The 18,136-nt window shown below is 40.7% G+C and overlaps 1 protein-coding gene across 2 annotated transcripts in view; it reads left to right on the top strand.

The window, feature by feature from the left end:
* RELN (reelin) overlaps nucleotides 1-18,136 on the top strand; it is a 452,511-nt gene that overhangs the window by 359,964 nt on the left and 74,411 nt on the right. For both annotated transcript variants that reach the window (XM_008172472.4, XM_065557727.1), the window contains exons 29-36: nucleotides 1,435-1,592; nucleotides 2,724-2,931; nucleotides 7,374-7,450; nucleotides 11,701-11,859; nucleotides 12,942-13,130; nucleotides 13,363-13,636; nucleotides 15,792-15,932; nucleotides 16,032-16,209. In XM_008172472.4, coding sequence (XP_008170694.3) covers nucleotides 1,435-1,592; nucleotides 2,724-2,931; nucleotides 7,374-7,450; nucleotides 11,701-11,859; nucleotides 12,942-13,130; nucleotides 13,363-13,636; nucleotides 15,792-15,932; nucleotides 16,032-16,209 — 1,384 coding nt within the window. The remainder of the gene's footprint in view (nucleotides 1-1,434; nucleotides 1,593-2,723; nucleotides 2,932-7,373; nucleotides 7,451-11,700; nucleotides 11,860-12,941; nucleotides 13,131-13,362; nucleotides 13,637-15,791; nucleotides 15,933-16,031; nucleotides 16,210-18,136) is intronic.

The following is an 18,136-nucleotide window of genomic DNA, read 5'->3' as shown; positions in this document are numbered from 1 at the left end:
AACCCAGCACAACTGAAAGAAAAAAGTTACCACCAGTATCATAAATTCAGCAGATTAGCATTACGGATGGGAGAGTATTATGTGATTCCTAAAGTGTCAACATTGCATTGGTTTTGTACCAATTGGGAATTTGTGCTTCTGGGGTTATTTCTGGAATATGCTGTGTGGTTAGTTGGTGGAATGTGGTGGAGAGCTGACAAATTAAAATATGCCTCTTGTTCCTCGCTCAGATACCATGGTCATGGATAGTAGAAAAAAAACAATAGATACATTAGAAAGGGTAAAAAGGATGGTCATGTTGTTAATGCACTGAAGTGGGAAACAAGAGATCTTGATTCAGTTCCTAGCTCTGCCACAGACTTCCTGTGTGACCTTGGGTAAATCAGTTAACCTCTGATCCCTGTGACCATTACTCACAGCTTTTCCAAGCCAACTTCCAATCCTATAGGAGAGTCAGGAACTTGTAATGGTTCACATGATGAGCACATTTTGGATGTTAGAACTAGCTGGGACCAGCATCAGACAGGAGACAAACCATCTGGAAACCTTCCTGATCCTTTAACTAGCAACTGTAAAACCACTGACAAGGCAAATTCCCAGATGTCATCCTCCTACAAATTGATCATTATTATAAGGATTAAAAGAAAAATTATTTTTCTATATAGACACCTTTTTCATTGACAAATTTCTTGAGCAATGGGCCAGACCCTGAGCTGGTGTAAATTAGTATAGGTCCACTGAAGATAATGGAAGTGTACCAATTTACACTGGTTGAGGATTTGGCCCATTGTTTTTAAGGAATAGTTTTTTGGCCATAATATGACCCAGGACTAAGACACTTACTATTCTGGTTAGGTGCACAAAGTACTTTAAGATTCTTTACCTACAATTATTTGCAGATATTAGCTAATTCTTGTAATAACTGAATATTCATTTCTATATGCATTTTACACATAAATACACTGTACCATCAGTTACGTTCTGCATCCTTGTCAATACTAGATTCTTTTATTAAGTACTGTAACAAATGGGTTTCAGCAATTTAAAAACTACCCGCTCAGCAGTGACTAAAGCTATTTGCAGAACTAAAAGGAGCCAAATCACAAAGACAGCATCTATTCAGTTCACTCCTGCCTACTGATAAGCCACGTCAGGCACAGTGCACGACATTGGGCATTGTGCTGCCAGAGAAATAAAGGAGGTCACAATACATAGAAGAAACTGTCTGGAAGGAAAATCCATAAGGAAATTTCACAAAAATATAGGGATGTAAAGAAAATGGTCAGTGTTTTCCAAGCACACATTTGTATCTCATTTATAAAGGCTCTTCTAGCAACGCTTCTTTTAGTTTTCAGCATGAGATAGCAGATGAAATATAAAAGGGATATTAAAGCAATCAGCAATGCTGTGCCTTTGGTTATCATTTCTTCACAGTAAGACTAGATTCCGCTGGATCCAGGAGAGCAGTTCTCACAAGAACGTGCCCCCTTTTGGCTTAGATGGGGTTTACATCTCAGAGCCTTGTCCCAATTACTGCAGTGGTCATGGGGACTGTGTCTCTGGAGTCTGTTTCTGTGACTTGGGCTATACAGGTAAGGCTACATTATTTATATGTGACTGCTGTAAACATGTTTATGACGAACTAATGTTTAAAATGTATCATCTCATTATTTTTCTCTGCTATAGAGGGAAAACATGATGTCATAAATTTCACAAGTCTGGAGTGAGAATCTTTTTTTTTTTTTAATTCCGTAAAAGCACATTTCATGAGCTAGTAAATCCAACACTGCCAAAATGGAACATTACAAGCGCACATACACTAGTGATGTTTTCTGACCATTACGACCTTTGAATGTTGCCATCCATATAAATGGGGAGAGAGAGAGAGAGAAAGAGATAAAAGAGAACACTGGAGAAAATATTATAAACTAAAAAGTCTGCTTTGAATTTTTTTGGCCAATCTTCAAAAGAATTCCTTCTGTTTTCAGTCCCCTGGCCTCGAGATGGCATGTGATCAGGAATGAACATATGTTATGACAGACCTTCTGTGGAAAATTCTGTTCACTTGTGGTTTCAAGTGTTTTTATAAAGAAAAAAAAAACTGTGATTGACACAACCAGTTGCATATACAACTTTTCTGAACCTCTACAACAGCAAAGCAACAAACTAACATGTTTTGCACTTAAACAGAAGCAATAGGATAACACCTTTTCTGTTTGCAAAAACTGTGTTTGATCAACGTAAAAAGTTGCAACATTCACTGGAAAAATTAAACATCCTGCTACTCTGAGAAGGGAGGTTAGGGGCAGGGCCGGCTCCAGGCACCAACTTGCCAAGCAGGTGCTTGGGGCGGCCACTCCGGAGAGGCCACGTCCAGCTATTCGGCGGCAATTCGGCGGACAGTCCCTCACTCCCGCTTGGAGCAAAGAACCTCCCCCCTAATTGCCGCCGCAGATCGCAATCGCAGCTTTTTTTTTTTTTGCACCGCTTGGGGCGGCAAAAACCCTGGAGCCGGCCCTGGTTAGGGGAGGGAGGCTTATTTTGACTAGAAAGGGTGTTTGTAAAGAGGATTAAATGGAGGTGCAATCGTTTCATCATGAAGCTGTCTCATAAGAGTCTAATATGTGGAAGTAATAATACCGTTTGCCAATTTACTGCATCTGACCTTTACTGTTCAGCACTATTTCAACAAAGCATCTCCTATATATTTTTTTCTTCTGAAGCCGCACATGGAACCTGTGTGTCTAATGTACCTAATCACAGTGAGATGTTCGACAGGTTTGAGAGGAAGCTGAGCCCTCTCTGGTACAAGATAACTGGAGGTCAGGTTGGAACAGGCTGTGGAACACTCAGTGATGGGAAATCTCTTTACTTCGATGGTCCCGGCAAAAGGGAAGCAAGAACTGTCCCTCTGGACACCACAAATATCAGGTCAATAGTAAATACTGCTTCTTGGAAAATGTATGTATATTAGCATTGTGTCCCCTGTATTGTTATAGTGGTAAAGCGAGAGAGGGTATGAACCATTCTTGTTTTTACTGCAACCAATACATTATTAAGGCGCATCTTAGAGAGAAAATGCAGCATGCTCCAGCAGAAATTACTCTTTTTGAAAACTCTTGGCAAAATCCTTCCCTTCCTTGAAAAAAAAAAAACTCAGAAGGGAGAAAGTTAAGATATGCAAGGGAATGGCAGCCTAGAAAATATGATCCATTCACGCCTCTGGAAGGATGGCTTAGCAGCGGGCTCTAGATGGAACAGGCAGGAAGTATGGCCTTGAAATTGTACAAAACCAGAGAATCCATAAAGAATCTATGCCTCAAACATGCAGAAAGCCTCCTTCTTCACATGCTGTCCTGTACATCCTGACAGCATAGCCACAGAGCCGTTGTCTGCCCGCCTGCTGCTGTATACTATCTCCATTTATAAGGGGTGCAGAAATTGGAGTGGGAGTTAATCCTGTAGGGTCAGGAATAAGTAATGCAACAATTTGCCCCATCATTTTTGGGTGATTTCTATGGGATCATACTACATAGAGTGGGCAGTCCCTAACGCCACTATTTTTCAGCCCATTCACTGCCCCAAAGAACCCTACATATTGTATTGTGTGTGCAGGGGCTTCAGCGAGATTGCTGACATCTTGGAGGGGGGCAGCATGCAACATAACTCAGCTGCCTTTTTTGTGTGTTCCACTCATGTTTGGCTGGTATTTGTGTGCAGTTGCTACTCCGTGAACCATGTGACTGAGGAGATCACCTAGTTCTGTGTCCTGATGGGTCATATCAGATTTTTGGAATCTTATGCAGTTAATAACAGAGCATAATGTCTGAAGTAAACACATCATAGTAAAACTTATATGCAAGTTGCACTTATAATTACTTCTCCTGTCACACAGAAAACCTATTGTAAAGCCCAGGGAGTATCTTCACATTAGTACTAAGCCATTTTTAATTCCAGACGTTCACATGGATAGCTTTCTGGTTTTAAAAGAGTTTGAAACCGTTTTAATTTTTTTAAATATTTCAAACTTTACAGAGTTGGAGTTGAAGCTCCTTCTTGACGCTTTTAAACTATTATCATTCCTGGTTTGCATGAAAAAGTTGTCATGCGTTTCAAAATTGCCCCAGTAATTTTAATTGCCTATAGTGACACCTACTGTTAAAACTAGTAAAGAGCCCTATTCTCAAAACATGGCTCACTATAGCAAGGACACTGTTTCACCTGCAGTATTTACATCCATTAGGCGGCCAATATGATACCTGGATGCTATTTTATCACTGATTAGTCACTGCCTCCTGCTCTTAATCTTTTTCCCCTGTGGCTTCCTTCACTATCAGCTCAGTGAATGTAGTCACACATGGGGCCTGCCTGGCAGCTGCAGAAGCTAGATAAAAACTGTGGAATATATTTTTTTTCCAAGTGATGACATCTGGCTCATTGGTTGATTTGGCTCCCATCTGTGTTGCAGACTCTGTTGTTAATGGCTGTGGAATAGTCTCAGAGACTTGTTTTGGGCCAAACCCTTAAAGATTGGTTGGGCAGGCTGGTCCTACTGCATAACATTTTCATCTTCCTAGTCTGTCTTCATGAGAAACTACTAGTCATAAAAAAAGGGATTTTACAATAGAACTGTATTTTTTTCAAATCTGTCACCAGCTAGTGTTTAACTACCCGAGTACTGTATTATACAGACATATACAGGTCTGGTAGTGGCTTTCAAAACCAAGGCATGGGGCAGAGGGTCTACATTGGTTCACTTTGGGGCATATGGGATTAGATCCAGAATAAGGCTCAGATGGACATGACCTTGCTAGTGTCATCCTAGTTCCTGTAGACATACAGTACATAACACACACAACACACAGTTTGAGACAACTGAGCATGAGTACAAACTGTGGTTTAGAGAAGTCAAGAAACAGGGCTAGAGGATTATGGTGATATTCATGCACAACTGTGCAAGTGAAACTTGTGCAGCACCTGCACTACATTATGCTTGGCTATAGTCCTACTCCCTGATTTTGAGCTCACTGGTAGCAGTGCAAATCAGGTGTACCTCCTGTGAAGAGAATGGAGTTAAACACTGGTATGAAATCAGCGTGAGTGGAGGATCGAGCCCATGGTCTTTCATTTTCATAACCCACAAATTCACCCACTAAAATAAGTATATTTAAAATAACAAAGTAAAATGTTTAAATAGGTTATGTAAGTGCTTTTCAAAAGGCACTTTATAAGCTCCCACACAAGCTAATTAGTCATGGGGGGAGAGGCAAAGTATTGTCATGGATCAAAACTGGCTAGGAGACAGAAAGCAAAGAATAGGCATCATGGCAAAAGGTTAGCAGTAGGGCACCTCATGGTTTTTCACTACGTCCCACTGTTGCTTAATATATTTATTAATGGTCTGGAAAAGGAAGCGGGGGAGAAATGAGTAGTGAGGTAACAACATTTACAGATGACATAAAGTTATTTAGGTTGGTCATGGCCTGAGAGGACTGTGAAGAACTTCGGAGACACCGCCCAGGTCTACACTAGTGGTGGGGGTTGACCTAAGATACGCAACTTCAGCTATGCGAATAGCGTAGCTGAAGTCAGCGTATCTTAGGTCGACTTCCCTGGCTATGAGGATGGCGGCGAGTCAACCGCTGCCACTCCCCCGTTGACTCCGCTTCCGCCTCTCATGAGCTGGAGTTCCAGAGTCGACGGGGAGCGCAATTGGGGATCGATTTTATCGTATCTACACTAGACATGATAAATCGACCCCCGATAGATCGATACTGGTGGATAGTGAAGACCTGCCCCTAAACAAGCTATGCAAATGGGAAACATAACACCAAATCTAACATGACACCAGAATCCAATACTGATAACTGCAAAACAAAAGCACATTGGAGAGGAAAAGTTAAACTGCTCTTTCACCATACAGGGTTCAGATCAACTGTATAAACTCAAGAAAGGGACCTGGACATCAGTGTAGACAGCTCAGTGAAAACCTCTGCTCAATATGTAATTGCAGTAAGAAAAGCTAACAAAATGGTAGAGTGAATAAGAAAAGGGATGGAGAATAATACTGAAAATATTATAATGCCATCTTATACCTCAAGGGTGTGGCTTCACCTGGAATACTGAGTGCAGCACTGGTCACCTCATCTCAAAAAGGATATTGCAGAATTAGAGGGGGTGCAGAGAAGGGTGATGAGAATGATCAAAAGCATGGGAAAACTCTAATAGGAAGAGAGATTGAAAAGATTGGGGTTGTTTATTTTAGAAAGGAGATAATTAAAGGGGGACAGGATAAAAGTATATAAAAGAATGTATGGTCTAGGGAAAGTAGATTAGGAACTTCTGTTTTCCCTGCCTCATAATATTCAATTAAATGAGAAGGTGGGAAATTCAAAATTGATCAAAGGAAATATTTTTTCACAAAACATATAATTAACCTGCGGAACATGTTACCACAGGAAGTCATTGAGGCCAAACACTTAAGATTCAAAAAGGGACTGGACATTTATATGGATATCAGGAATATCCAGTTATAAATAATAATAATAAAAACTTTAGCAGGGATGTTAACCTCATACTTCAGGGTTTAAGCCAATCTCTAACTATTAGGGATCAAGATCAGCGCTAATGTGTGGAGCAGATTTTCCCACAACTATTACCAGATTCTTACACATTCATCTGAAGCCTCAGGGACTAACTACTGTCAGTGAAAGGATACTGGAGTAGGCGGACCTTGGCTCTGAACTAGTATGGTAATTCCTATGTTCCAATCTGTGCATAAACATTGCACTAGGATTACTAGGATTTTAATTTTATTGCTAAAATTTCAAAAAATAATACATGTGTCTGTCTTTCTCCCATATCATTCTCACAAGAGCTACCAAATCTCCACAAATGCAGTAGTATGAACCCATCCTTCAAGAAAGCCCAGTATTATGCTGTTAGACAGTAGTTTCACAAGGATAGAAATCCAGGTGGTTTTATTGCCACAATAATGAAACCACATTAAACTGCTTCAGAATGATTTTTTTAATTCTATTAAAGTTTTTTCAATGTTAGTGAATAGATACATTTCATTGTACAAGCAGTGCATTTGTTAAGCATGGTATCAGCTGTCTATACAAACACTGTTTGCTCTACAGACCCCATACTACTCCTTACTTGGGAAAAACTTCCCTAGACCTATTAGGTTGTTGATTTTGGTGGAAATTTTACCTAAATTAAGAAGCGCTGAATAGTGACCTAAATCTTCGTGATTTAGAGAAAATAGTTGTTTATACTGCATTTGTGTTTTGACATTTCAACAACAACAACAAAAACTAACAGTATTATATTTCTCTTGTAAGAACACTTTTTTTTATTTTTTTAAACAGACTAGTTCAGTTTTATTTACAAATTGGAAGCAAAACAGCTGGTACTCTCTGCAACAAACCAAGAGCCAGGAATGAAGGTAATGTCCCTTTTCATTTGAAACCAGCTTTTAGCAGAGTTTTTGTTCATTGGATCTATTTTACAGAATTAATAAGATCATTACATAGTGTGACAAAGTTCCTCCTCTGCCTTGGTGGGTCCTGCGCTTATTGGCAGATTTGCTCGCCTCAGAGATTCACGGCAGCCCTCAGTTTGGCCACTTTTGCTAATGGCTCAAGCCTGCTGTTCACTCAGCTAACCTCATCACTGGCCAACATGGGGAAAGAGAGGAGAATAATCCCCACAGTCTCTGCTGATCCACCTAGTGGGTCTGGGGACAGGCCAGGGACCTTCCCTTCTGGTGGGACCCACAGTCCAGGTCAACTCCTCTTGTATCCAATAGCGAGTTGGGAGGATGGGGGGAAACCAGGCCCACTCTCTACTCCGGGTTCCAGCTCAGGGCCCTGTGGATTGCAGCTGTGTACAGTGTTTCCTGTAACAGCTGCATGACAGCTACAAATCCCTGGACTACTTCCCCATGGCCTCCTCCCAAAACCTTCTTTATCTTCACCGCAGGACCTTCCTCCTGATGCCTGATAACACTTGTACTCCTCAGTTCTCCAGCAGCACGCCTTCGCCTTCTCACTCTCAGCTCCTTGTGTGCCTCTTGCTCCCAGCTCCTCGCACATGCCTCACTAACTGAAGTGAGGTCCTTTTTAAACCGGGTGCCCTGATTAGCCTGCCTGTTCTAATTTATTCTAGTAGCTTCTTAATTGGCTCCAGGTGTCCTAATTAGCCTGCCTGCCATAATTGGTCCCAGCAACTTCCTGATTGTTCTGGAACAGCCCATTATCTTACTCAGGAAAAAGGGACCTGCTTAATCTGGGGCTAATGTATCTACCTTCTATTACTTTCCTGTAGCCCTCTGCCCTGACCCTGTCACAATAATTAATACAAATCAACTAACTGACCCCCTTTTATGAAGGGTACAGAAGTCTTTTTTAAATAAAAAAACAAGCAATCTATTCCTAATTATTGTTCCACATTTTGAACTCCTATTTACCTCCAAGCCACACAAACCTGATGTTAACCTTATTATACGTTATTCACCTCATGAATGCAGAATTATGAAACTGAATCTGAAGAAAATATTATTTAGGCCAAACAAATTAATCTTTCCCATCTGCTTGTACTCTTATTTTTCTCGTGTCCCTAGGTTGTTTTTTGGGGGGGAGGGGTGAAATTTGAGCTTTGTAAGAATGAGGGAGTTACTCGGGGCAGATCCTCAGCTGGTGTAAACTGATCTAGTTCCACAAGAGACACTAGAGCTGTGACCATTTATGCCAGCTAAGAATCTGGCCCTATGTGTTATAATTTTTATTGTGTAAGGGCAGCTGGGAACATTATGTAATTATTTTATTGGCATTACATGCAGATGAACTCAGCTTCCCATGGAAATGTAAGATACAGTGGTAATCAGAGGTGTTTTTTAAAGCTAACTTGTCCTGCATTGTTATGGTACTATTCTGCCAATTGAACTGGGTATGAAGCAGGGGGAGTGATGACTACATGCTGTTTAAAAAATAACATTGAAAGTGAATCAAAATTAATTGTTTGTGTATTTCCTGAATGCTTTCTAATTTTCCTCCCAGAGTGTAACAACAGGACTGCCACATGATTTGTCAGTTCGTTCTACAGCAGTTTGAAAATATGTCTAGGCTTATGCATATGACTATGTACTGATTCCAAGTATAACTGTGTATGAGCTCAAATAATATGCATTGTAGCAAATTACCTCTGCGTGGTTCTATACTCAGTACAAGGGCTAACCTCAGTTCATATAGGGATGCTATCAGCACCATGGGGACACTGCTGGACAGGATAGGTACAGAAACAAATAACATCATTTCTGCACCATTCGAAAAACTTAATGTACAAAAGATCTTACTCCCCATGTGATTTGCATCCCACAGACAGTTCTCAGGCTTAGTATAATACTGGCAGTTTAAATGTAAATCTCTCTAAATCCTTGCACAAAGTTCTTAAAGCAATGAAAATAAAGATTCTGGCATAGTCAAGGTGATGTCTTAATTTTCATAGTTGGTTTTAAAATCAGAAATATACAATTTTCATTTAGGCAGAAAACCAGTAATGAAAGAGATGAAGAAGGATGATCCAGTGGTCAGGGCCCTGGGTTAAGCTGTGGGAGACTCACGTTCAAGTCCCAGTTCCATAGATTTCCACTGTGACATTGGGCAAGTCACTTAACCTCTCTGTGCCTCAATTCCCTATCATTAAAATGGGGCTAATAAAGCTACCTCACAGGGATATTATGAAGATAAATTGAGGCTAAGGTTTAGTCATGGGTATTTTTGGTAAAAGTCATGGACAGGTCACGGGCAAAAAATAAAAATTCATGGCATGTGACCTGTCCATGACTTTTACCAAAAATACCCCTAACTAAATCTCTACTTCTGGGGCCCTGCTGCTCCGGGACCACTGCTGCTTGGGCGGTCCCCAGGGTGCCCCCAAGACTGCTGCTTGGGCACTCCCTGGACCCAGCCACACCGGCCACTACTCGGGCGATCCCGAGAGCCAGCTGCACGGGGCTGCCTGACCAGTGGCCGGTGCGGCTGACCCTGGGGCAGCCCCCAGGGCTGCTGCTCAGGTTCTCCCCGGGGCCACCCGAGCAGCAGCCAGTGCAGCTGGCCCCCGGGGACTGCCCGAGCAGTTGGCCCCAGGGCCAGTCCAGCAATGGCTGGTGTGGCTGGCTCTCGGGTGGCCCCAAGACCCTTGCTCAGGCGCTCCCCGGGGCTGCCCCCAGGACTGCAGCTCGAGCAGTCCGCAGGACCAGCTGCCTGGGGCCTCCCAAGCAGCGGCCGGTGCAGTAGGCACCGGGACCACCCGAGCAGCTCACCCAGGGTTGCTCCAGCAGCAGCCAATGTGGCTAGCCGTGGGGCACCAAAGCAGCTGGCCCTGGAGTCAGCCACACCAGCTGCTGCGGAAGTTACGAAGGTCACGGAAAGTCACGGAATCCGTGACTTCTGCGGCCTCCAGTGAGAGAATCACAGCCTTAAAATAAATGCATTAGAGATTGTGAATCACTCTGTGATCTAATGATAAGAAAGTTACATTATTATCATACAAGTATTCTAAAAAAAGTGTGACCCCAGTTGAAAGTCAAGTTAAAAGTGTTTGTTAACGTTGGGGCTTGAGTCAGTTCTCATTTACACTGTATAATTTATTCAGCTAAGAAGTTAAAAAAGGATGAGAAAATTAGAATAAAATAGGAATATGGAGGGAGGGCCTGACTCTCCCTTTATATACACTGGTCTAAATCAAGAGTAAATCCATTGGATTAAATGGAATTTCTCCAGTTTAAATTGAGGGTAAGTGAAATGAGAAGCAAGTCAAGGAAGTTCATTACCTTCTACACAGGAGAGCCTCTTTCTCCTCTCACTGCAGTTTGATACCATTGTCGTCAGTGGACTTTCTGATTTATACTAGTATAAATAAGATCAGAATCAGGGCCAGAGTCTCTTTTCTTACATTACATTCACGGGGCTTGATACTCCTCGCACTTACAATGGTGTAAGTCAAGAGTAAATCTGTTGACCTTGATGGAGTTACAGCAGTGTAAAACTGCTGTGAGAGGAGACTCAAACCCAGAGTATCTTAGTGGTGTTTCTTTCATTCTCCTATATGATGGGTAGTGCCAATAAATGACTTCTGTCCCCCATGGCTGTACTGTGTTCTAATATCTACTGTACTAAATCTAAGATAATGGAGATAATGTAACTTTTAAGGATGTAGTATATATAGTAAGGGTGAAATCACAGTCAGGCGCCATCTTCAGAAAGGACTGGGTTTACAGCCTGCAAAAAAACAGCCTCTTAGTGACCGAAACAAGCCACAAGGATTAATTATATGAAATATATATTAAATGTATTAAAAGATGTGAGTCAAATTCTTCCCACAGTTTCAGTGGTGCAGTCTCTCTAGCTTCAATGCTGCACCTGTATAACCAAAGGGAGAATCTGGCCCTGTCAGTTTACTGCTAATCCAAGCAACATATGACAACCAGTAATCCTGACAACAGTAATAACATCCTGCCAACAAAGGGCTCTCTTCACAAAAAAGTATGTGCTACATGAAAAAAACAAACCATTTGCCCATGTCATGTAGCGTACATTAAACTGATATGGGGATTTGACAGAAAAGAGACTGAAGGATTGGCCTTATTTTTTCTGTGTGGTTTAAATAAATGGATTTTGTTCATTTTTAATACAGGGCTTGTAGTTCAATACACAAATAACAATGGAATAACCTGGCATTTGCTGCGAGAGCTGGATTACATGTCTTACTTAGAACCACAGATTGTTTCAATAGATCTACCCCGTGAAGCTAAAACATCTGCAACTGCTTTCCGATGGTGGCAACCCCAACATGGTAACCAATGCTTTACTAAAAATTTAATAAGCAGCTTCCAATAAAACAAACATCCAGCCTTCCAGCGCTTGGAAATAAGGTTAAGAGCTATGGACATTTTATTTTAGGAAAAACAAACTAAAAATGTATTATGCCTATACAGCTACCACAGGATAGTTTTGGCTCTTAGCCTATTCATAGCTTACTGCTAAACAAGGCTTTTCTCAGTCATATTATTATTCTTGTTATTGTTTATATAGCACCGTAAATGTGCATCGTGCATTACAGAGCAAATAACTACACAGTTCACACGCCAAACTGTTCACATTCTAAGTTTAAATCAAACTTTATGATTGATAACAGACATGGGGGAATGAGAAAAGGAAGGCAGCCCAAGTAAGTTTATACGGTTACTTAGATATGCTCTTTATCATCTTGATGTATGTTTTGCCTACAATTTATAAGCTGAAGTTAGTTGTCAATTTTCTCTTCCTCTCCTCCTGCTTCTCAGTTGATAGCATTAAAGGGGGGTACAGTAGGAGGACATCCAGTATGAGAGTGTAGAGGGAAATGGATTGATGGGATTGTTGGGCTGGCTCAGGCAAGAAGATGAGAACAGAGATGAGGTAGGGAGAAGGCGAGGAACAACTCCATGAATATCATCTGTACGAGAGGTTTTCAACCTTTTCCTCACCACAACTCCCTTTTCCAGACCAGAACCCCCATCTTATCTAGTCAGGACCCCCTTCCCATTTAGCAATAGAAAGAGCAGGTTGAGAAGCCCAATCTGCATAACAGAGGCTCAGGGAGTACTTCATTTAAAAATAGGAAAAGATTATGATGGCACTAGTATTCCAGCTTGAAAAATAAAGAGGAGGAAATATCTGTGTTTCCCAGAAATAGAGCCACCGATAGGTGGTGGATTATGTCTTGAGTAACTTGTCAGATATGGTTAGCAAGAAGATTTTAATTGATTGAACTCTATCCTCACAAAAAGGTGGTATTGGAATTGTGAAACAATTAAGCTAGTCTGCATGAATAGTACAGACATGATTAAATATCTTACTGGGGTTCCACTAACCTTCCTGTCTTTCTGTTTGTAGGGAAACTTTCAGCACAGTGGGCCTTGGATGATGTCCTTATAGGAATGAATGACAGCTCTCAGACTGGTTTTCAAGATAAATTTGATGGATCTGCAGATTTACAAGCAAGTTGGTACAGGATCCAAGGGGGTCAAGTAGATATTGACTGTCTCTCTATGGATACAGCTCTGATGTTCAGTGAAGATACTGGTATGTGTCACCAAAGGAAGGTCTGAATGGGCCTATTTTTTAGGCTACAGGGGGCTTAGGTCTTTATAGGATCCATTTAAAAAATGGGGGATATCTGTATAATAGTCTGTTGGGGAAAGGAGAAATGCTTTCAGGCTATAAAGTTGAAAATGCTGAGCCCAAGGAAAAAGCAAACATTACATAATATTAAAATATTACATAATAAGAAAGTATTTTTGTTCTCTTTTCTTAGGAAAACCTCGTTATGCTGAGACTTGGGATTTCCATGTGTCAGCCTCCACTTTCCTGCAGTTTGAGCTGAGCATGGGTTGCAGTAAGCCATTCAGCGATTCCCATGGCATTCACTTGCAGTATTCCTTAAATAATGGGAGAGACTGGCACCTGGTGACTGAAGAGTGTGTTCCTCCAAGCATCGGTTGTCAGCATTACACTGAGAGTTCAATTTACAGATCAGAAAGATTCCAGAACTGGAAGCGAATTACTGTCTACCTTCCACTTGCAACCATGTGAGAATTGTTGTGTTGGCTATATATCAAAATATAGGCTTTTCTGAACTAATCTGAACAAATATGCCTCAGCTTGGGAATTTTCTGAATACTTCTTAATAATTAAATATGAAATGTGCCAGAAAATAAATACATCATCCCTATAAACTGCACTTTAAAATATTTCAACAGATGTAATATGAGCTGTGAAAGTATCAAATTTAGCTGAGTCAATTCCTGAGTCTTGCCTATGACCTGACCATAACAAGGGCTGTAAATCTACTATAGGGTTTTAAAGATACACCAAATGAAGTGTCAGAAATTAATGCACTCACACATTTCAGAAGAAAAACACCTTAAAATAAAGGCATTTTGCCATGTGCACAGATAGATACGATGCCATTTCAGACCAAGATTTATGCACTTACACTTTTACAATGATAGGACCCCACATGTGCTTCCTTTGTCAGATTTAATTAAGCCATCATCACATCAGTATAGGAATGATAAAAGTTATATCTTACATAGCATAACCACATAACACCCACTAAGGCAGAATTAATCATGACATTATAGAAAAACAGAATCTGCTGCTGCTGAACCTGCGAATCTCAGCATCTCTGATAGGGAATAAAATTCCATTTTTAGGAAGAATTAAAACCCTGCTCCTTAAAATGAATAAGATACAGTGGTAACCAAACATGGCAGATGTGCTGAGTTCTGCTTTCTTAATGAACCCATTCTCCAAGTCTAGGAATAGCATTAAACTGTGTAATTCATAGATTCATAGATTCTAGGACTGGAAGGGACCTCGAGAGGTCATCGAGTCCAGTCCCCTGCCCACATGGCAGGACCAAATGCTAAGTATTATCACACTAATGATAATAAGAACAGGAGTACTTGTGGCACCTTAGAGACTAACAAATTTATTAGAGCATAAGCATCCGAAAAAGTGGGCTGTAGTCCACGAAAGCTTATGCTCTAATAAATGTGTTAGTCTCTAAGGTGCCACAAGTACTCCTGTTCTTTTTGCGGATACAGACTAACACGGCTGCTACTCTGAAACTAATGATAATAATACTTAGCATTACACAGCTTAGTGCTTTACCTCACCAAAACCCTCTACAAGTATTAACTAATTAAGCCTTGCACCCTTACGGTAAATGCTGTTACTCCCTTTTACAGAAAAACAAACAAACAGGTACATAGTAGTGAGTGTGACATATCCAAGGTCACACAGGAAGTCAACATCAGAATGGAGGCTAGAACTCAACTCATGGCTCCAAATCCCACTGCGCAGTCCACTATGCCATGCCTCTGTTCCCAAATAGTCTTCTTCATACATTGGGCCCCATCCTGATCCTATTGAAGTTAATGGGATTTTTGCATTCAGTGGTATAGATGGTATGGTATGCAATGCATTCCAGTCCACTGCATGTTACCTGCCTGAACAAATCCAAGATCATCTAACCAATAGCATCTTTGTTTAGATTTTTCAACTTTTTTCCTCCAGCTAACCATAATGTACTGCAGGATGAGCAACAGTTATAGAAATATATATTTTCATTCCTTCTTCCTTACATGATACTAGACAAGATCTTTCATCTGCCTTCTTATTCTAATGAAATTATGATTTTTTAAAAGCCCTGATAATACACAGGACCCAATCCTGCTTCCGTGTTAATGAGCACAGGATAGGACTCTTCTGTCTTGTGAATTTTAGCCTGACATATCATAGTTTATAACAAACTGATTCATACAGATAAACTGCTAGCTGCATTGAAAAGTTATTTGTGTGTGCAACAGGCTATTGAATACTAATATATTTAATGTCTCTTGCTCAACTACATTGTGTTAAACAGTGCACATATCTGAACCATAAATCTAAGCAATGAATTCAGCATCATACATGCCCCATTGCAAAGTACTATGTGTACAGTATTGAAAAATGGAGACTCAGAGAGTTAGAGAAATAGACACAATAATCCTAAAATCCTTAATCAGTTTTCACTTAGGCTATACTCCTGTTAGAGTCAGTTAGAATTTTGCCTGAGAAGGACTTCAGGATAGGGTTCCGTTTCAGCTGGAATACATTTAAGATATCTCTGCTGCCTTTCCCAAATGCAGACTAGAATGCTGTTTTTCAAACTGAGTTCTGTTTGTTCTGTTTTGCTAGCTCTCCCAGAACACGTTTCAGATGGATTCAATATGATTACACTCCTGGAGCAGATTCTTGGGCTATTGATAATGTAGTCTTGGGTACGGGATGTCCCTGGATGTGCTCCGGCCATGGAATCTGTGACTCGGGTCACTGTGTGTAAGTAGACAAACCTGACATCATGTGCTGTTTTCATAGTAAAGTTGTATTTTTATTACCCCAGATAGATAATCCCTTTTTCTACCAATATGTTGTCAGGTGTGACAGAGGCTTTGGAGGTCCATATTGTGTCCCTGTTGCTCCTCTGCCTTCTGTTCTGAAAGATGACTTCAACGGTAACTTGCATCCTGATCTTTGGCCTGAAGTCTACGGTGCCGAGAGGGGAAACCTGAACAGTGACACAATCAAATCTGGAACCACTCTCATTTTTAAAGGGGTTAGATATTATTTAAATTCAAGCATTTAATACAATATCAATACTCTTAATAATAGCAAGTATATTTTCCTTTCTTTGTTTCCTGCAAATGATTATTTTAATAATTTTAGACAAGAGGTTATTTTTCACCTTTGATACTATTTTCTGGCCTGAGTTATATTCACTGTGTTCAGCACATTTCCTTTTTTTGAACATTTAACATATTATTTTTCCAATTTCTACTTTAGCTTCTGCTGTCATTTTAATAAAGCTGAAAGATGAGAATAAAACTCCACAATTGAGATTTTTTCCAAGCCAATTATAGGGTTTGGGCACCCAACTTCCATATTTGGCTTGGAAAAATTAATGGGAGTTGTCTCTAAATCCCCTACTAGTTTTGTAAATCCCATTGCTAATTTAATAAATCTCAACCCACGTGTTTATTTTTGCAAATTTTGTATGATGTGGATTATTTAGCATTATTTTATATTTAATTATGTGTTTAATGTATATTCTTACATTTTATTTTTATGAAGTTCGATAGATAGATAGAGTAAAAAATCAAATATGTAAGACAGAATAGAGCTTACTTTCCAAACCTTGCACTTCCTTTATAACCTTAAGATATGTCTTTGTTCACACAAGCACTCTAGTTTTTAGCTGACATGCAAGCCATTTTCAGTTAGAGTGCAAATCCACAGCTATACTGTCACACCATTAGTTTAGTGCTTCTCAAAAATAAAGTGTAAATATTAATTTAGGTGTAATCAATTAAATCTTTAAAAATATTTCTTTGGACAACTTCTATTCCTTTCCAGTTAAGCAACTTCAGATAATCAAAATCATACTAAGAATATTAACTGTCTTAAAACTGGATTGATACTTCTTGAAGAAATACCTAAGGAAGGAAACCCTGGAGGAGGGGAAAACTCTGTGAGGAACCCCATGCAGAGGCTGGGTTTGCCAAATCCCATCCAAATGACCAGTGGTTCTGCTCCCCAGATCCACGCAAAGTCAGGGCAATCCACTTACGGCTTGTCTATATGAACAACTAGTTCACAGCAAGCTGGGGTGTGACTCTACCTTAAACTAGCCTGCCGCGGACTAAGGCCTTGGCTACACTGGCGCTGTACAGCGCTGCAACTTGCTGCGCTCAGGGGTATGAAAACGCCTCCCCCCCCAAGCGCAGCGAGTGCAGCGCTGTAAAGCGCCAGTGTAATCAGCGCCTGCAGCGCTGCACGCTCACTCGCAGCGCTGCAAGCTATTCCCCTCGGAGAGGTGGAGTACTTGCAGCGCTGCAAGAGAGCTCTCGCAGCGCTGGCGGCGCGACTACACTCATGCTTCACAGCGCTGCCATGGCAGCGCTGCCGTGGCAGCGCTGTGAATCCCCAAGTGTAGCCAAGATGGTGGATCCTGCTGACACACATTAACAGTACGTTAATGTGCTTTGATCTATTCCCATTTTAAAAGGATTGTGTAACAATATTTACCTCCTTTGTAAAGCTCTTTGGGATCTATATAAAAGCTTATATAGTGGTGACAATGTTGTTGTTAATATGCCAGTATTCCCACAAAGCTCCAGCAAATAGTCAGAGCTGAGTAGTATAGCAGTTGAACAGAAAGACCTAAAAGAGAATATGGGTTCAAATTAAAACTGGTGTAGAGAAAGGTTACCAGGATGATCAGGGGAATGGAGAGCCTATCTTATCAGTGGAGTCTAAAAGAGCTTGGATTGTTTAAGCTTGCAAATCAAAGGCTGAGCATGGATATGACTCCTCTTTATAAATACATCAGGGAGGTATTAGGGTCTGTAGGTGGAGAAGAGCTATTTAAACTAAAGTACAATTTTGGCACAAGAACAAATGGTTATAAAATGGCCATGAATAAATTTAGGCTGAAAATTAGAAGAACCACCAGAGGAATGAGGTTCTGGAACAGCGTTCCAATA

The sequence above is a fragment of the Chrysemys picta genome, chromosome 1 (genome assembly GCF_011386835.1).
Source record: "Chrysemys picta bellii isolate R12L10 chromosome 1, ASM1138683v2, whole genome shotgun sequence".
Classification (NCBI taxonomy): domain Eukaryota; kingdom Metazoa; phylum Chordata; order Testudines; family Emydidae; genus Chrysemys; species Chrysemys picta.
Note: the sequence above shows the minus strand (reverse complement) of the source record. Positions and strands in the feature narration are given on the sequence as shown.